This window comes from Cervus canadensis, chromosome 2 (genome assembly GCF_019320065.1).
Source record: "Cervus canadensis isolate Bull #8, Minnesota chromosome 2, ASM1932006v1, whole genome shotgun sequence".
Classification (NCBI taxonomy): Eukaryota; Metazoa; Chordata; class Mammalia; order Artiodactyla; family Cervidae; genus Cervus; species Cervus canadensis.
In genome coordinates this window covers 16,681,599-16,702,016 of record NC_057387.1, presented here as the reverse complement: position 1 = coordinate 16,702,016, position 20,418 = coordinate 16,681,599, and the positions used below count along the sequence as shown (strand labels likewise).

Sequence of the window (20,418 nt, the reverse complement as noted above, 5' to 3'; positions counted from 1 at the left end):
CCCCCCGTGCAGTACTGGCTCTTAACTCAGTAACTTCAAGGAAGTCTTCTATGCTCCCTAGACTCCAAATAGATGATCTACATTACCCATTTCTATCTATCCCTTTCTTCATGTCTCCTACCCTATCAGCCTGGCAAACTCGCCAATTCATTCCCACACACAGGCCGCCCTGCCGCGGAGACTTGCAACCTGCTAGCCCACTGCGGAGGGCGGGGTAATACCTCCAGCTAGGGCCCGCGGCGCGCAGCCTTGTGGGAGTTGTAGTTCTCGCAACTAGGGACTCGTTTTCCCGTGCCCCTTTGCGCGGGTCCACTTGGGGCAAGTTCCTGGGTAGGTGAGAAAGTGGCTGGCTGCTTGCTTATTAAAAAGTGGAGTTCAGCGGTCTTTGTTAATGGAGCCACTGCCACGGAGGAACTCGGGGCGTATTTCTGTCTAGTCAAGAGTGCTGGGGCCGAACTTGAAATACAAGTTTAAGGTTCCCTAGAGGACGAAAGATCAGGAGCCGACCTCCCGGCTCCCGGTATCCCCGCCCAGTCTGCTGCAGGAGCGGCCAACCCCGACCCGGGTTAAAACTCCCGGGAAGTCCTCGCTGCTCCCACTCTGGGTCCCCTTCAAAGCTGGGAGTCGTAGTGGGCGGTTGGATGTGTGTGCCCTCCGGTTCCCGGGAACTTAGGGGAGGCTGCTGAGCCCCGTCGCCCGCAGGGGACTCGTATTCGCTTTCTGCACTCTCACCCCTAAGAGTTGAGAAGGGTTTCCACCATGATCTCCCGGGTCTTCAAGCTGCGCATGTGGGCCCCCGTGGGCGTCCTGACCTCGCTAACCTACTGCCTCCACCAGCGGCGGGTGGCCCTGGCCGAGCCTGGGGGCGCGGACGACCAGAATCCTGTCGACCGAAGCCTGTTGGAGTTGAAAATGGTGCAAGTCGTGTTTCGACACGGGGCACGGAGCCCTCTCAAGCCGCTCCCTCAGGAGGACCAGGTGAGAGAGACCGGCACGGTTGGGGAGCGAGAACTGTGTGGCCAGCTAGTGGCGGGCCAGGGTCTTTGCCCCAACGCACACCACCTTTGGAATTTTACTCTTACGGAGCGGGAATTCGGACTGGGTCCTGACGAAGGGAAAACAGTGTGAACAAATGTGCTGACCGTGTACCCCCAACCTCTCCCAGCCCCCTCGGACACCCGGATTGTGGGGCAGCCCGGAAACTTCCCATGGCTGTGATGTAGCCCAGCTAGTAGTATGCTTCCCTAGGTGCGTATAATCGCGTAGGGATCTTGCTAAAATGCGGATTCAGTAGATGTGGGAGCCTGAAACTGTATTTCTAGTGAATATTTGTGGGAACTTGAGTACAAGGGTGTAATGCAGTTCTGTGTGACCATTTTAATGGTTGTCAAAGAGTTACAGGGACCTTTGTGACAGGAACCAACCTGATTGGGATCACAGTGGATAAGAGAGGTTAATAATGCCTTTGGGAAGGGACCTCCCTTGTGGCTCAATGGTGGTTCCTGCTAATGCAGGAGACAGGGATTCGATTCCCTGGGTGGGGAAGATCCGGGGCAGAAGGAAATGGCAACCCACTCCAGTATTCTTGCCTGGAAAACCCCATGGACAGTGGAGCCTGGCGAGCTATAGTCCATGGGATTGCAAAAGAGTTGGAGTGACTTAGCGACTAAACAACAAAACCAACACCACTTTTGGGGACAGATTTTACCTCAACTTTCTCTCTGGGTTTGCTGGAGACTGTTTGAGATCCTGAAGATTTTTTTGGCAACAAGTGCTGTATCTTGGGGCTCTCCTTTTTCATTCTGGGTTCCTAAACTTATTGTAGAAGGGATCTGAGGTACAAAAGAACAAAATTAATTGATCAGTCTTAAAATCCACCTGGTTTTGCTCAAGATAATTATGATTAAAGTTCAAATAGCTGGCTTTGAAGATGATTACCCTTTTTGGATTTGATTCTTAGGGAGACCCAGTAAAGATCTCTGGCCTTTCATAGCAGGCAGGCCTGTGATTAAAGAATTGTCTTCCTAAAGAAGATAAATTGCAACCTGGAATTCCCAGGCATCCAGTTGGCAAACTTACCTGTGGGGTGCTTTTGCATTGTTGGTTCTCCAGGTTGATGTTGGAGTAGGTTCAGCAGGATGTCCAAATTGATATTAGGCATACTCATGACAGTTGCTTTTAAGAAATCCTCAGGGTTCTACAACTCATGGTGTACAACTGAAAACCCAGTTTTTAAAGCTGGCCATACGTGAAATCAAACCTCAAAGCATTTCCCACATAATAAATCTTGGTAGGCACTTAAATTCTGTTATCAAGTTTCTAGTTAGCCTTTCTATGTGGCTATTCCACATTCTATCTGGAACTTGAACTTCACTCCTTTCCTTCTCTTTCTTTCCTTATTCGAATATCTGGATACTTTGAGTTTTGTACATAGCCCATCTCTTGTGTACTCCCCTTTCTTCTCCATTTATTCTTGGTACAGAGTTGTTGTTCAGTCGCTCAGTCGTGTCCAGCTCTTTGCGACCCCATGGACTGCAGCACGCCAGGCTTCCCTGTCCTTCACTATCTCCCAGAGCTTGCTCAGATTCATGTCCATTGAGTTGGTGATGCCATCCAACCTTCTTGTCCTCTGTCATCCCCTTCTCTTGCTTTCAAACTTTCCCAGCATCAGGGTCTTTTCTAATGAGTTGGCTCTTTGCATCAGGTGGCCAAAGTATTGGAGCTTCAGTATGGGTCCTTCCAATGAATGTTCAGGATTGATTTCCTTTAGGATTGACTGGTTTGATCTTGTAGTCCAAGGTACTCTGCAGAGTCTTCTCCAACACAACAGTTGAAAAGCATCAATTCTTTGGTACTCAACCTTCTTTGTGGTCCAACTCTCACATTCATACATGACTACTGGGAAAACCCATAACTTTGACCAGATGGACCTTTGCTGGCAAAGTAATGTCTCTGCTTTTTAATATGCTGTCTAGCTAGGTTGATCATAGCTTTTCTTCTGAGGAGGAAGCGTCTTTTGATTTCATGGCTGTAGTCACTGTCTGCAGTGATTTTGGAGCCCAAGAATAAAAGTCTGAATGTGTAGGCCTGGACCTCTTTCAGACGGTATGTGTGTTCCCTGAAGGAACTGGAAAAAGATTTAGATTCTTTTAGGGCTTTCTCCTGAGCCAGTGGGTGTGTGATGGGTATCTCTGCCTTTATGTTGGAAGGAGCAGTCGTAGCTGAGGTAGAATGCCGGCTTCATTCATCTTCTGTTTTTGTAGCCGCAAAATATGGTGCATTTGAATCCTTTATCTCATTTTGCAATTAAATAAGGCACATTACCTCTCAGGCCTGCTCACATTTTCAGATTTTATGTAGATGCACTGAACGCCTTTGGTTATTCTGTATAAAGTCTTGTGCATAAAAGCAAGGGGTATAACCAACGTTTGTTCAACTTAGGCTATGAGCGGGTGTCATCAGCCTCCTGTGACTTGTTTCTGGCTATTCTATCAGGATTTTTTTCCAAACTCCAGTTTGATAGAGGTTGTTAATGGAATTTTGTAGTCTTCCTGGTTCTGCTATTAATTAGAGTCAGAAAGGACTATTTGGCAGCAGTTCTAAAATTGAAATTGCCTTTGGTTGATGTTTCTAGACTTCTGACTGGTTTATAGATTAAACACATGACAAGTCAATCCTTAGAAAATATCATTGTTTAAAACTAGATGTTTTATTGAGTTTTTTTTAAATGATTGAATGACTGATGAATTAACCTGTCTTCCTGAAAGTATTGTATCTGTGCTCTGGAAATAAAACTCTGGAACTTGATTGGTCATTTTTTCTGATTGTTAGATTAGATCCAAGTATGCTTTTCAAAGATAAATTTGACCCTACTTTTGGATTTTTGTCAGCTTCTCTCTGTTTCATGGCAAGATAGCTCCCAACCCAGGAAGTCTCCACTTTTTAGAAAATAAAGTCCAATGCATTCAAACTCCACGGTTCATGAAGACATTGCTGCTAAGTTGCTTCAGTCGTGTCCGACTCTGTGCGACCCCATAGACGGCAGCCTAACCAGGCTTCTCCGTCCCTGGGATTCTCCAGGCAAGAATGCTGGAGTGGATTGCCATTTCCTTCTCCAATGCATGAAAGTGAAAAGTGAAAGTGAAGTCACTCAGTTGTATCCGACTCTTCACAACCCCATGGATTACAGCCTACCAGGCTCCTCTGTCCATGGGAGTTTCCAGGCAAGAGTACTGGAGTGGGTTGCTATTGCCTTCTCCGTATGAAGACATTAGAGTCCATATTTATTCTATAGTGTAAATGAGCCGGGAAGAATAATGTCGGATGGGCTGGGAAGGATGATGTCAGTATCGTTGTAGATTAACACTTACTCAAAGCTCAGCTAAGATAAGTGGTTTTCAGGAAGCATTACTTAAAGGATGTGCCAGTCAGTCCATTAATTCCTGTGCAGTGGTGGTTCTTAACCTTGGTGGGACATTGGATTCAGCTGGGGAACTTTAAAAAATACTGAAGCCTAGGTCTCTCTCCCAGAGATTCTGATTTAATTGACTCAGAGCATCCAGTCATGATAAAAGTTTCTCTGGTGAAGCTTTATAGTTATCTAGACTGAGTAGCATTTAAAAAACTGAGCCCCATCCCTGGGAGATTTGGTTGTGATTAACCCATGCGGGGCTCAGGCATCAGTAACTTAAAAAAATTTTTCCAGCTATAGTAGTGTGCAGTGTGCAAGCTTTCAAATCATTAGTTTTTTTCTGAAAACTACCCCTGGAGGTTTTTGTTTACTTTTATGTAGATTTTTTTTCCCCCTTTTCCCTGGGATGTAACATTGATCCCTGTATAGTATCGTCTTCATGGAAATGTGCTTTGTTGAGATACTATCATTCTGTGTCGAGGGAACAATAAGAAACAATCCCACAAAACTCATTGCTGTGACTACTGAAAAGATGTTCATTATATTACTCTATCCTCTTTATGAGGACCCTTGGGAGGAATTTGTCTGTTCACTTGAGAAATGGTGTGCTTCTCCTGAACAGTTGGCTTGCTTTTATCTTTAAGCTTGTCTAGCTGATCAGGTTTCTCCTTTTACATAAAAGCCAGAAAGCTTAGTGCTGAATCTTTTGGCCCACCTACCATAAGTATATAGATCTTCACAGCATGTATTAATATTTTTTGAGAAACTTCATTGCTGTATCCATTTTTTGGGTCACTCACTTGCTTTTGTCGTTCTTTTCGACTTTGAATTGGTTATCTTGGGAATTCCCTGGCGGTCCAGAGGTTAGGATTCCATGCTTTCACCACTGAGGGCAGAGGTTCAATCCCTGGTCAGGGAACTAAGATCCCATAAGCCTCATGGTGCAGCCAAAAAATAAATAAATAAATAGGTTATCTTGCTATATTTTAGGTATTGCTACCACCTACTTCAAGTTAGTTCTTGAAAATGGAGTATAAATAAATAAAATTACAAAGTTACTCTTTGCTACTGACTCTGGATTGAAAAACAGGAGCAAGAATGACAGTATGTATGTGGGATGGACACTGTGTGTGGAACTGACGTATCATCCATTCTTGAAAGTCTGAAAACGTGTATTTTAGACTTGACATGACCTAGACCTCAGGAGTCATCTCCTAGGAGAACCAGAGGTCCTCTGTTGGTGAATACACCTAACAGGAGAAGACTTTTTAGTGTGGCTGAGCAGGCCTTATGGATCTGGTGTCAGGACCTGTGCTCAGACACTGGACTTACATGGATGGATAATTCAGTCTCAGCTATAAAAAAGAAGAGAGTTTACAGTGTGATGAAGAGAGACAAAACAAACTCCACTTATCGGAATATGCTGGGAATGCTGGAAACTCAGAGGAGATATCTCAAACTTAAATTGTACAAAGCTGAACTCAGTTTGTTAACTATTCTGTCTTGGCCTGTTTTAGTCAAGAAGTACCTCCATCACCCCTTACCACCTCATGCGCCCAGACTCCAAGTCAAGTAATTTTTTTCTTTATTCTTTCTTGTTCACCTACCAATATAGCCTCAAAAAAAAAAGCTTTTATCTACTTACTTGCCAGGATTGACACAATGTCTTGAATTCACCCCTTCTGTCCTGACTGCCTTAGATGAGCCCTTAGGCGCTCGCTGGCTCTAGTACAGACATCTTGAAATTGCCTTTTTCTGTGTTGAGTCTTTCCATTTCAGTTGTGACCTATCTGATAGCCTTCAAACCATTCTGTGGAGCCTGTGGGCTAAAGGGATGCTGAGTGACTGGGGCTCTGAGTTCCCACTCCTGCTTCAGCTAGAGAAACTCCAGGCCTTTTCATGGCTGAGTAATATTCCATTGTATAAATGCACCACAACTTCTTTATCCATTCATCTGTTGAAGGACATCAGGGTTGTTTCCATGTCCTGGCTATTGTAAATATTGCTGCTCTTTACAACAGCTATTGTAAATATTGAGGTACATGTATCTTTTAGAATTGTGGTTTTCTCAGGGTATATGCCCAGTAGTGGGATTGCTAGGTCACATGGTAGATTTATTCCTGGTTTTTAAAGGAATCTCTATACTGTTTTCCATAATGGCTGTATCAGTTTACATTCCCACCAGCAGTGCAGGAGGGTTCCCTTTTCTCCACATCTTCTCCAGCATTTACTGTTTGTAGGTGTTTTTTTTTTTTTTTTTTTTTTTGATTATGGCCATTCTGACTGGTATGAGGTGATACTTCATTATAGTTTTGATTTGCATTTCTCTAATAATGAGCAATGATGAGCATCTTTTCATGTATTAGTAATAAGGTTTTATGAAGCTTCCCTGGTGGCTCAGTAGTTCCAATGCAGGAGAGATGGGTTCAATCCTTGGGTCAGGAAGATCCCCTGGAGAAGAAAATGACAACCCACTTCAGTATTCTTGCCTAGGAAATCCCATGGACAGAGGAGACTGACAGGCTATAGTCCATGGGGTTGCAAAAGAGTTGGACACGACATAGTGACTAAAAACGACAATAAGGATTTATACTCTTAATAATAAGATAAAGACCAGTGGGAGTGGCTTTTTTTCTAGCCAGTGATCCACAGGGTTTGGGGTGGAAATGGGGGAGCAATGGGAAGAGTCAGGTTTGAGTTTTATGGATTAGAATTGGGGTAGCCTTTAGAGTCATAATAAGTTCGGAAGAGGAGCTGGCATATGGAATTAGAAGGAAAGACTTGTTTCTAAAATTGAGTCATCACATCCGACTCAATGAATATAAGAATTTTTTGGGGTGTGGGAGCTATAAGGCCTATGACTACTTGTTATGTTTTGAAAACTGGTACAGTTGGAGCAGGAGCCAGATTATGGGAGTAAAGGAAGATGGTTAAAAGTGAAGGTTTCTTGGAGGGCAGCTGCTTGTTTGAGAAATTGTATAAAAGGAAGAGATATATGTAGTAGTTCAAGGGGCATTAAGTAGCGTCTTTAACGAGGGGCCACAAAACCCTGCAGGTTGATTCCTTAAAAATGCTTACAAGTATATGGTCACTGAGATTGTATTATACTCATTCATTTGTTCATTTATTCTTTCGCCAAGTATTGGGTGCCAGACCCTCTGGCCGCTTCTACCCTTTACTTCAGTCTGGGCTTGGTGCCAGAATCGCCCCTCAGCAGTGAGTACTAGTGTGACAATTACAGGACTTGGGCTGAGGACACCTGGAATAATAAATTGCAGTCATTTCTTCCCTTAATTGGAGCTGGAGTTGAAGTTTCTTTCCTTCTTCCCATCCTTCTGGGGAAGTTTGCTTGTCTAGCATCAGTGTGATTCTAGCTATGTGCTGCCAGATGTTAACACTCTAAGTTTCCAGAACCTTTTTAAGCAATGTGTTGTTTTTTTGTGCTCACAGCAGGTAGAGTGGAAGCCCCAGCTAATAGAGGTCCCACCCCAAACTCAGCTTGATTACACAGTCACCAATCTTGCTGGTGGCCCAAAACCACACTCTCCTTTCGACTCTCAGTACCGTGAGACCACGCTGAAGGTGAGTGATGCTTTCCTGCTCCCTGAAGTGCCTTGCAGAGCTGTGATAGTCTGCCCTGGGCTGAGGTTATTTAGCAGGCTGTGAGATTTCTTCATTCTTCTCTCTCCTCCCACACCTCAGGGGGGCATGTTTGCTGGACAGCTGACCAAGGTGGGCATGGAGCAGATGTTTGCCCTCGGGGAGAGGCTGAGGAAGAACTACGTGGAGGACATCCCCTTTCTTTCACCAACCTTCAACCCACTGGAGGTCTTGTGAGTCACTTGAGAAAGGAATATTGCACCCAATGTTAGGTCTTGAGTGTGAGAAAACCTGTCCTGACCCTCTGTGCGGTTCCCACTCTCATCCGAGTCTAGGTGGGAGGTGTAAGGGTGATCTGGCTGGCTAGGCTGGTGTCCCCTTCCTCTCTCACTTTTCTGTGTGTATCCCTCCTGATGCTGCGTGCTCGGTTGAAGAGGATGACCTTCCCTGAGAGAGGAGAACCGTTCTTCAGTCAAGGGTATACAAGAAGCTGCCTTTCCTTGCTAGAACCTCCTAGGCAGTGTGGGGACAGTTACCCTAATATGGTAGGATTTGGAGAACAAGTGGTCCCTGGAGGTCATGTTCACTGGCCCTCAGGTCCCTTGGGCAGCCATCCCACAGAGAGAGAAAGGGTATTTCCCAGCCCTCTAGCTCCCTTTTGGGGCTTCCCCGGTGGCTCAGATGGTAAAGAATCTGCCTGCAGTGCAGAAGACCCAGGTTCAATCCCTGGGTTGGGAAGATCCCCTGGAGAAGGGAATGGCTACCCAGTCCAGTATTCTTTTTTTTTTTTTTTTTTATTAATAATTTATTGTCAGTAAGAAAGACTGGTTAATGGTAGTTTTCAGTGAAAACCTTTACAAGACGTTGCATCACAAATATACAGACACTATAAAAATTGTGTCCTGGTGGTTTTGGTTCTAAACGATTCTGCAGAAGGTCCTCATTACACTTTCCAATAATGAAAAATGTTTATAACCCTAAAATACAGCAATATACCATTTATTTAAGACATGTTCATGGATCAGGTCTGTCCTCATCCTATGTACAGCTGACTATACTGAATGACTATACTGAAATGTATGAATGAAATGTCTTACTTAAGTAGAAAAGGACAGAGAGTGAAACCCTGGTTATATTAAAAAAAAAAAAAAATCAGGGTGCTAAGTAAATGACACCACCAAAATCTGGTCAAAAACAAAATGCACGAAGTTATCTTGAAAATCTAGGGGAAAACTATGAAAAATCAAATCTGTACATAAAATTTACAAAAAAAAAAAAAGACAGGAAAATTAAAATAATCAAATCTATATAAATACATGAATCATGCTAAAGACAGAGAGAACCAGTCCAGTATTCTTGCCTGGAGAACTCTATGGACAGAGGAGCCTGGCAAGCTATAGTCCATGGGGTCGCAAAGAATCAGGCACGAGTAAGTGACTAACACTGTAGTAACTCCCTCTATGTGGTTTAGAAAGCCCATGAGTGCTCTGTGGAATAAGGTAGCGTGCACATGTGAATCTTCCTTCTATGAGTTTCTCTATGTTTTTGTTTTGTTCCCAGCATCCGTTCCACTAACATCTATCGGAACCTGGAGTCTACCCGCTGTTTGCTGGCTGGACTTTTCCAGCGTCAAAAAGAAGGTTCGAGTTCAGGGTCTACAAGCCAGCCCCTGTCCCTGAGGTGCCTTTTCGTCTTGCTTCCAAAGCCCCACTCTCTCTTTCTTGATGTCTGTCCCCACCTGGGTCTCTCTCCTGCTCCTGGGGCCTCTCTGGGGTACCAGCCGTGCGGCGGGCCCCTCCCTGTCTGGCCTGCCGCTGCACCTGCCAGCCTGACCTCACACCTACACCGACATGTCAGCTGCTCCGATGCACCCCTGGCTCCTGACTTTTTCTCTCAAGTGTCTACACAACTGCATAAGGTAGCTGCAGCCAGATTTTTCAAACAATACCTGGGACTTTTTGTTTAGTTGAGACACTGCTGGAAAGGAAAGAGAGTAAGAGGAACTCTTCACTGGGACCTAGGCCTGCTGCCACGGCCCTGGTCTTGGTGATAATCCACAGCATAACCCAGGTGGTGTTAACAGTGTCCCATATGGCCTTTCCCAGTTAAGGAAGTCTGTCGAGTTTGGGTTTTGACATATTCAGCCAGTGAATGATCACACTAGTGGGTTCTGCAACTTTCCACCCTCAAGGACTACGTTTATTATTTTCCCTTATGGATCTCATGTATTTGAGGGCTTTTGACTATCAAGTGAAGCTACATTTTGTCATTTGTAATTGATTCAAATTTACACTTAATTACTGGTCTGAGTTTCAGATCATCATGACCTCACCAATATTAAAATACTCAAATGGTACCATAAGGAAAAAGTTCTTGTTACTTTGTTTAGCTTCTTTAGCCTTATCTCAAATACAGATAAAATTTCCATCAAGCTTTTAAAAAATGTGTAAGATACAGAACCTCCAGGCCAAAGGAGGCTGGCCTTGCCCCTAGCTGGTTTGGACTATGGCTGCTAATTCTGGCTGACGTTGGCTGAACACAACCTAAGTAACAGAGCAAACAGGATGGCCTGCTCCTTACCTTTTGGGAGCCCCTGAGCTTAGGAATAGTCTATAGTGCATGGCCTTCTGAAAACTGTTCACTTGCTCAGTTTCTGAAAGGCAAATGTCCTGTCCCCAGAACCACCTAAAGTGTAAGTAATGTACAAAGGGTGTTTTTTGGTAGCAGCCTGATCTACAGGCGGGTCTCAGACTCAGGCTGCTCCAGGTTTCCTGCGAGGAAGGAAGTGGTATCATCACCAACTGCTGGTGTGGCCGCCTGGGTAGCCGTTCCTGCGCTGGACTCAGACAGCCTCACACTCCCAACTTGACTTGTGTCCTGGCTACTTCCTTGCCTTGGCCAGTATCATGGGATTTGGATAGACAAAGAACCCCACAAGGTGCTAACATTGGTGGGAGTGGTTCACCTTTGGGATATTGTTTCAATAGTAAAATCCTAGTGAAGTCCAAGAAGGTTTTGAGTAAGCTCCAGAGAATCAGGCTGGTGGGGAAGGGCTGAGGGGGTTGCTTTGTATCATGTGGTCATTCATTCCTTCAACACATATCTGAGTGCCGGCTCAAATACCTTATTTATCATAAACTGAAGGTCTGTTAACCAGACATTCATGGCAGGTACCAGGTAGGACTTACCATGTGTTAATTAGAGGCTTAAATCATAGTTACTATTATTCTCACATTTAAAGGACTCACTGTACATCAAGCATGGTTCTAAGATCTTTGTAGATACTGACTTAATTCTTATGATGACCCTGTGAAGTAGGTAGCATCCCTATTTTACAGATAAGAGAACTTAAGGCAGAGGATAAAGGACTGTCTGAGGTACATAAAGCTAGTAAATGGAGGAGCTGGGATTCAAATTCTGGCAGTCTGTTTCACAGTCCATACTTTTCACTCTTGTGCCATCTTGCTTCTCAGAAGACTTGGGTATCTGGAGAGGGCCTCTGATCATGAGGTCTGTTTTACATGCCCTGCAGAACTCCAGGATTCTTCAGAGGGGTTAGGAACTACAGAAAAGGAGTGGAATGGGGCATGCAAGTACACCGTGCTTCAGACCCCTGCCTTGAAGCCCTCAACCCCTTTTCTTTTATTACCTTATTTCATAGTGGGAGAAGAAAAGCTCCCACTACTTTAGAAACAATTGGAAATTGCTGGTACTAGTCTCACCCCTTCAATTTACATGTGATCCCCAAAGAAGAGAAGTGACTTCCCAAAGTCATCCTGTTGGTTGGTTGTAGATTCAGGGCTAAACTCATGACACAGTCTGATTTCCTTCTCCTGTCCAGACCAGCCAAGTGTGTGAGAATTCTGTTATTCTGCTCAAGTCACCATAGGCTGCTCTTTAATCCTGAGGTTTTTACTATCAGTAATTTGTTTGGGAATGGTAGTTCTTTGGGGTTTGGATTCACCGGAGGGCTTCCCAGGTGGCATTAAAGAATCTGCCTGCCAGTGCAGGAGATACAAGAGATGTAGGTTTGATAGCTGGGTTGGGAAGATCACCTGGAGTGGGAAATGGCAACACACTCAGTATTCATGCCTGGAAATTCCATGGGCTGAGGGCTTGGCGAGCTATAGTCTATGGGGCCGCAAAGAGTTGGATACAACCGAGTGACTGACCACATAATATAGCAGTCATTCCACAGACTGACCTCAGTGAATTCCATAAAGCTCCTCTGCCATCAGAGAAGAAGAGGCTTGAGCTGTGTAGAACAGGACGCTGGTGCAGAGCAAAGCATGTAAAGGTGTTAAAGCACCTCCCTTGGGCATTGACAGGAGACAAGGGTACCTGTCAGCTCTGAGCAGGAGCAAGCTGCTGCGAGGTGTGTAAGAGACACTGTTTGTAGTCTAATCTTTGGTTCCTGCTAGTGCGTCTAGAAGCCTGGCTTTTCTCTTGGGCAAGGCCATGGGGTCTTAGAGGATTTGTGACCCTGTGGGCACCTTTCTCAGATGTTTCATAAGTCACCATATTGGTGTATGCATGCATGCATGCTAAGTAGCTTCAGTCATGTCCGACTCTTTGTGACCGTATGAACTGTAGCCCACCAGGGTCCTCTGTCCATGGGATTTTCCAGGTAAGAATACTGGAGTGGGTTGCCATGCCCTCCTCCAGGGTATCTTCCCACCCCAGGGATTGAACCTGCATCTTACTTTTCCTGCATTGGCAGTAAGGTTCTTTACCACTAGTGCTGCCTGGAAAGCCTATATTGGCCTATAGGATTGGACTTTGCAAAGCAAGAAAATCACCTTGTTCTGCTAAAGTAAAGGATGGCCCATTTGTTAGAATCTCCGAGTGCTGGTAGTATCTTGAGGCAGGCATTTTTTTTGGGAATGCGTCATAGATGTGCCTGGAGTAGGAACTAGCTTCCCACTCCAGTATGGTTGCCTAAAGGATCCCATGGACAGAGGAGCCTGGCAGGCTACAATACACGGGGTTGCAAAGAGTTGGACACAACTGAGCATGGATGTGCCAGTCTGATCAGGTCTGTACCTGCTCCTGGCTATAGGTAGCCCAGTAGGAGAACCGGGCTGCTGCATGCTTTCTCAGACCACAGGGGAGCTCCTGTTGGCAAAGCCAGGGCGTATTGAAGGCATTCACTGTCCTTAAGGAGTAACCTGGATGATGGCCTCTGGAAACAGCTCCATCTGTGTAGACAAAGAGAAGAAGAAGGGAGTGGAGCTGCTGGGAAGAATAAGCTGAAGCCTCTTCCTGCCTGTGCTTCCCACCTTCCTTCCAGGACCCGTCGTCATCCACACTGACGAAGCAAGCTCGGAAGTCTTGTACCCCAACTACCAATACTGCTGGAACCTGCAGAAAAGAACCAGGTAACTGCCCCTGACTCTTGTTCCTCAGGGTGGGGGTACAGGCAGCATTGTACCACCTCTGCCAGCAGACTGGCTGTGTCGGTGGATATTGGGTAGGAGAGATGGCATTAAACTTGGGTCTGACATCAGCTGTCCAGGATGGGAGGCAGCTGTTGCTCACAGGACAGGCTCATGGTGAAGATACCGGACATCCAGGGAGACCCACACGCTGGGCTGAGAGATGGTGTATACAGCCACGAGTGGGGCTTCACCATTTACCGAGCATTGTCCTTTGTGTTCAGTCCTGGGCTCTCAGATGGGGTAACTGAAGAAACTTATGGAAAAGATGAGTAAGCCAGTCATTAACTGCAAATCTAGATGGGCACGCCAAAGAAGACACAGATTCCCCTTCTCTTACCAATGTGCTGCTGTGTAGGTTTGGAGCTGAAGGCACTATTCAGGTTTCAGGTATTTCGGAACTGCACTTACACTATGTAGAGGGTGTTCCCCAGAAGAAGGAGACGTGTTTTCAAGCAGACCTGGCCAAGCTTGCATTGTTTTGGGTATAATAGAAGGGAATGCTAGAATGGGATTTGGAAAATCCATTATTCTAGCCCTGGTATGTACCAAGTCACAAGTCAATTGGCCTCGTAGAGTTTACCCATCTTTAAAATGACAGTTATACTAGCTAACCCCAATGAGTTGTTGAAAGGCAAATGAGATCCTGAATGACGAATGAGATATACTTTGTTAACTTAATAACCATACAGTATAAAGAAATATAAGGAATAACTTTTTTATTTTTTGGCAGAGGCCGGAGGCAGGCTGCTTCTTTGCAGCCAGGAATCTCAGAGGATTTGAAGAAAGTGAAGGAAGGGATGGGCATTGCCAGTAGTGATGAAGTGGACTTCCTCGTCCTGCTGGACAACATGGCTGCTGAGCAGGTGGGCTGGCTGTCCTCGGGCTCTGGGAGGGTGGGGGGAGCCTGGGCAAGGCTTGGTGGGCTGGCTCCTGAGTTAGAAGTGGGTGGGGGCCTCCTGGTCTGGAGGCAGCTGTGAAAGCACCTGCTGGCAGAATGGACCTGGGAACTGAGGGGTAGGGTGGACTCCTCACCAAATGAGGAGCATAGACATTTAAACTCTTGACCAGAGTTCCCTGAAGCATATTCACTAGAATACCCATGACGCAAGTGTGTATAATGTGGGCAGGCAGGGCTGGGGTGGGTGATGGGTAGGGAGGGATTGTGGTCTAAAAAGTTTGGAATGCCTCTTGATTGTATCACTTTTTGGAGAATCTGTATGCACGTCAGCCTATTAAAGAACCCAAGAGCACTGTGGTAAAGAAAACTGGTTAATCTTTAATTCTGTTTTTCTCAAGCTTGTTTAGCCCTAGAATCTTTTTTTTTTCCAATAAATACTGAAGGCCACACAATGGGAAATGCTGCTGCAGATTCAGAAGTCAGACTCCCAAAGTCTGTACAGCCTGGATCCTCCTATCCTTCTCTTGTGAAGATGACAGTGTGCCCTGAATGCAGAAACACACCTTATGCTTATTTGTAAAATAGGTTTAAGGTTATAAAACAAGAGTTGATAAAGTATTTATATGGCATACTTTTTAGAAATCATTTTGGGGATGATGAAGGCCGAGTAAAAATTTATGAATTCCTTGCCTTGTATTTAATTTAATTTTTTTTTTTTTAGCTTAAAAGAACACAAATGTTTTTTACTTTGGAGTAGATGAGCATCAGAAAGAGAGGAGAAAACAATTTTTCTCTGGGCTTTCAGATCTGGAGGAATAGCTTCCAATAGGCCTTGGGGACATAGAGTTTTGAGCCAGTCTCTCTCTGGGAGAAGACAGTTCCCTTGGACTCCATGGAAGCGGATTGGCCACCAGCCTTATTGGATGAGTATTTCTTTCTAAAACTGTACCCATGGCCCGTTCAGGTGCACAAGCTCCCGAGCTGCCCCACGCTGAAGAGGTTTGCATGGATGATTGAGCAGAGAGCTGTGGACACAGCCTCGTACATCCTACAGTGGGAAGACAGGTGAGGGGGGGGCCTCTTCAGCTGCTGGCATACAGTCACGCTTGGTCAGGCCTCCCAGAGTGTGGGGAAGGGGACTCGTCAGACCCGCTCACACCTGTCAGCTGGCGTCTCTGTGTGCAGAGGTTGAAATCACCCCATTCTGCTGGCCTTCTGAATAGACTCGGCCCTGGGTCCTTCCATTTCTGGAGCGGGGACTGGTGACGTAGTGTTTTCATTCACTGTTACACAAAACCGGGAGCTGCCACTCAACTGAGTTTCTCTCTCTCTCTTTTTAAAGTATTTACTTTATTTATATTTATTTATTTGGCCATGCCGGGTCTTAGTGGCAGCATGTGGGATCTAGTTTCCTGATCAGGGATCAAACCTGGGCCCCCTGCATAAGGGAGCATGGACTCTTAGCCACTGGACCAGTAGGGAAGTCTCTTGATTGAGTTTCTCTTAATCACTGACTTTTTCCTTTGCTTTAAGTTTCAAAACGTTAGGGTACCAAGGAAGAATAATTATTGCTCATTTTATTCATCACATTACAGTTTACAAATCATTTTCCTGTTCTCGCCATGAGGTTGGTGTCAGTATCCCTGATAAGTCCAAGTCCTGGCTTCAGAGATGGAGAAACTGGGCCCGAGAGATGTGGGCCACTTTGCCTAGGCTCAGCTAGCAAGTGGTAGAGGCAGGACTTGAACCCAGATCTTCTGACCACCAATCCTGTGTTTTCTCTGTTTTACTGGTATTTAGGGCTCTCTTTATAGAAGGCCTATTTCCTGTCAGAATGGAGGGTATCTCTCTTCCCAAATATAAAAAAACACCTTTTAATGGTTGGTTCAGAGCATTCAGCTTGTACTCAGAATAGGTGACTTGGTAAGAGGGGGCAGTATAGAGGGGAAGTCCTGAGGAAGATGAGTGGGAGGAAAAAGCCACTAACGTTTTAAGAATTTGCTTGATCTTGCATAAGAATATAAGATCTTGCATAAGGAGCCTCTGCCTGCTTTTCTTCCGCTCAGTCAGTGCATCCATTTTGCACTTGCCTCAGGCTTCTGGAAGGTTCCAGCCACACCTCTCAGCTCGCTGCCAGTCCTGTGACCGACCACCTTCCCTCATCTTTTCCTGAAGTGGCCCCACTGTTCCTAAATTGTCACTCACTGCCTTCACCTCCACTAGCACATGCTTACATATATCCTTTTTTGTTTGCGCTGGATGCTCGCTGCTGTGTGCTCAGGCTTTCCCTAGTTGCAGCAGGGGTTACCCCCTAGTTGTGGTGCACAGGTTTCTCACTGCGTGGCTTCTCTTGTTGCAGAGCACGGGCTCCAGGTGCACGGGCTTCAGTAATTGCCACACCAGGGCTCAGTAGTTGTGACAAACAGGCTTAGTTGCTCTGTGGCATGTGGAGTCTTCCTGGACTAGGTATTCAACTCATGTCCCCTGCCTTGGCAGGTGGATTCTTATCCACTGTGCCACCAGGGGAGTCCATACACACATATTTAATAAATACATTAGGCTTTGCAGGCCGTGCATTATCTGTTGTGTCTATTCATCTCGGCCCATGTAGCATAAAAGCAGCCATAGATGATACACAAACAAATGGGTACTACTGTGTTCCAGTGGAACTACTTACAAAAACGGGCAGCTGAGTTGGACTTGGCCCACAACTGTTGTTTGCTTTCTCTTGCATTTTAAACAAGATCTGGGTCCAATCCACTTTCTTTTCCATTAGCCCTGGTTTCTTAAAACTGATGTTTCTTCAGGAACAAATGGTTCTAGTTTCACAATGCCATCCAAATTGCCTTGGCCTGCACGAATTCTTTCGAAAGTATATGCTGCTTATAGTATTGGTTGCCTACTCCTCAGCTGTTGCTTCAACTTTCCTTGATTTGTAAAAGTGGCCAGTCGCCATGAATAAGGATTGGTCTAAACCAGTCATGGCAAGTCTTTTTGTCAGTGATTGGGTCCTGGGAATTCTGGGAAAGATTTTTCTTCTCTTTGATAAAAAGTGAGAGTCACCCAAACCAAGGCTTTCTGCTGCTTACTAGCCCCCGTGTTCCTGCTTTGTTACTTCTCAAATATGCTTTGAGTTGAGGTAACCAGCTGTGATCGTGAGGTGACCATCCTGAGAAGGAAAGCAGGGGAGCCACAGTGCCCACCCAACAGCACTAGTGCTGAACTTGTTAAATCAGATAAATCAAGAAAAGCCCTTATGGTCTCGACGCCAAAGAAGGGGAGCTGGCACATAGGGAGTGTAGTTAAGGCGATTTCCCTTCAGATGGCTCTTCTAAGGGCCTTCTGGAATTCATTACACCCTGTCCTTCCCAGTTTTGGCCTAGCTCTCTATTACTTATCCTGGTTGCCATCCCCACACCCCTCCCATCTCAGCCACGTTCATACCAGGTCTGTATCCTACTGCTGTTTACAGTCTTGGTGCACGGAGAGCCCTCGGACTTGAGGCAGTGCTGTTGCTGTCCTTCCTGCCTGTCTCTGTCCTTCTTGCATCCCTTGTCTTGTCTCTGCTCTGTGACTGGGCTCATGAACTTCTGGGGGGCAGAAGCAGACTGCATCCCCTGTGGGCCGAGTCCCCACTGGGTTCTTCAGTACCGTTTATCACCACAGGGAGGGCCTTCAGATGGCAGTTGGCCCATTCCTCCACATCCTGGAGAGCAACCTGCTGAAAGTCGTGGACCCTGCCACTCCGCCCAGCAAGACCAGGTACTTGGCCGAGCAGCTTGGCTTGGCATGACTGAGGAGGGTAGTGGTGGTGGGGCTCTGGCCACAGGGAGGGAACCCAGGGTCTAGGAGGGTGGGAACCAGGCCATTGGTAACTGAAAGTAGATGTTTGAGGCTATGTGTCCCAGAGACATTCACAACGTTTCTACCTTTCTTCCTGACACATCTGTCCTACCATGTTTTGAAATGTTCATTTTAGTAGAAAAGAACCCTAAATTAATTTTTCCATTTTTTAAAACTAATTGAACATGCATCCAATGGAATAACTAGGACATCACAACTCCGGGAGTTAGTGATGGACAGGGACGCCTGGCATGCTGCAGTCCATGGGGTCGTAAAAAGTCAGACAGGACTGAGCAACTGAACTGAGCTGAACTAATTTGGTGTTAAAGTAGCCCCAAACAATGATAGTTGCTTAATAGATTGTTTAAACACCTTCATTGAGTATATTGGAAGATAGGAATTCTACTGGGCATTTAAAAATGTTGTAGGTGGCTTGTGAACCTCCCATAGCCACTTTTGGGGTGCCTGGAACTCCAGGTTAGGGACCATGGATTTGGAATGTGCGTCCAAGGCACTTGGTAAACAAAGTGTGGTCTGCAGATAAACAGCTTCACCATCACCTGAGATTGTTTGATTTTCCACCACAGCCTGACCCACTGGATCAGAGTCCGCCTTTTAACAAGACTCCCAGGTGGTGTGTAAGCCCCCTGATATTGGAGAAAACAATTTGCGACCCCATGGACTGTATCCCACCAGGTTCCTCTGTCCACGGAACTCTCCAGGCAAGAGTACTGGAGTGAGTAGCCATTCCCTTCTCCAGAGGAAACTTCCCAACCCAGGGATCTAACCTGGGTCTCCTGCATTGTGGGCAGATTTTTCACTGTTTGAGTCACTAGGGAAGCCCATCTACTCCAAAGGAGTTTGTTTGTTTGTTTTCCTCACATTTATTTATTTGGTTGTGCTGGGTCTTCATTGCAGCACGCAGGCTCCAGTAGTTGCTCCACAGCATGTGAGATCTTAGTTCCAGGACCAGGGATCAAACCCATGTCCCCTGCACAGCAAGCAGGATTCTTAACCACTGGACTACCAGGAAAGTCCCTCAAAGGAGATTTATACCAGGCTCAACTGATTTCTAGATGTCACCTGGTTTCCTCACTCAAAGGAGGCAGGTGATGTCCTGGCCTCCAGAGTCCTGAGGTGAAGAACTATGGAGAACTGTTTTCTTCTTTCAGGAAGCTGTACCTCTATGCAGCTCACGATGTGACCCTCATGCCTCTCTTAATGACGCTGGGAATTTTTGACCACAAATGGCCCCCATTTGCTGTGGACCTGACCATGGAACTCTACCAGCACCGGGAGTCTAAGGAGTGGTTTGTGCAGCTCTATTACCGAGGGAAGGTAAGACCTCTGGGGTATGGTTGGGAGGCGGCTGGGCCACCCGGCCCACCTGGCTTAGCACCAAGTTGCCTGCTTGGGCCCAGGGAGTCTCCACTGGTACACAGGCTCTCTGGATCCTCTCATGGCTGTGGCCCAGGGATAAGGCAGAACTGGGTCCATAGTGGCAGGCCGGGGCTGGAACACAGAACCCTTCTAACAACAGGACCACCCTTCTCTTCTCCTGAGGGTATCTCCCAGGATGTAACTCCTGACTGTGAGGCCTGTTTTGGAAATTAATGATGAGGTCTTTGGGAGGTGATGTGTACTATCAACACCTCTGGTGCCTTGGCCACTTCAGCAGGTTTCTGTTCAGGACAGAGGCTGAACACTCCCTAAGGTCAGACCTTTAGCCTTCCCAGGGGTATAACATCAATGTGTCTTCCAGTCAGTTCAACCAACAGTTACTAAGTGACTTTCATGAGCAGGGCATAGTGCTTTTAATCTGGAAGCTGACTGATTATTGGGGGCTTCTTGGCTGTTGCATATGTACGTATACATCTGATTGGGTCAAAGCCTTTTAGAACTCTGGACACAGCTGAAAACAGCCAGACAGGGGCCCCAGTACCCCTGCTGAATTACATCTCTTCCACAGGAGCAAGTGCCAAAAGGTTGCCCTGACCGGCTCTGTCCACTGGACAAGTTCTTGAACACCATGTCAGTTTATACCTTAAGCCCAGAAAAATACCACATGCTCTGCTCTGAAGCACAAGTGATGGGACTTGGAAATGGAAAGTGATTGATTTGTACAAGTAAGATGTCTGGATTTTTTAAATAAAACGCCTTTACACAATGCCTCCAGCTGTTTGGTTTGGGGAAGGCAGGAACAAGGGTTAATGGACTTTAACATAAGG

The 20,418-nt window shown here is 46.0% G+C and overlaps 1 protein-coding gene across 1 annotated transcript; it reads left to right on the top strand.

Moving 5' to 3' along the window:
- The first annotated feature begins 297 nt into the window (after positions 1-297).
- On the top strand, positions 298-20,357 carry ACP6 (acid phosphatase 6, lysophosphatidic). The gene is made up of 10 exons (XM_043456696.1): positions 298-978; positions 7,862-7,993; positions 8,114-8,244; positions 9,572-9,651; positions 13,302-13,389; positions 14,180-14,312; positions 15,312-15,412; positions 18,014-18,109; positions 19,363-19,528; positions 20,160-20,357. Exons 1-10 carry the CDS (start codon positions 760-762, stop codon positions 20,301-20,303), a joined length of 1,290 nt encoding a protein of 429 aa, XP_043312631.1. The 5' UTR covers positions 298-759; the 3' UTR covers positions 20,304-20,357.
- Positions 20,358-20,418: the final 61 nt, after the last annotated feature.

Excerpts from the sequence above, each read along its gene's own strand:
- ACP6 (XM_043456696.1), top strand. The coding sequence starts at position 760 with ATGATCTCCCGGGTCTTCAAGCTGCGCATGTGGGCCCCCGTGGGCGTC. Across the intron at positions 8,245-9,571 it reads TTCAACCCACTGGAGGTCTT|CATCCGTTCCACTAACATCT; the intron begins GTGAGTCACTTG and ends TTTTGTTCCCAG. Across the intron at positions 15,413-18,013 it reads ATCCTACAGTGGGAAGACAG|GGAGGGCCTTCAGATGGCAG; the intron begins GTGAGGGGGGGG and ends TTATCACCACAG.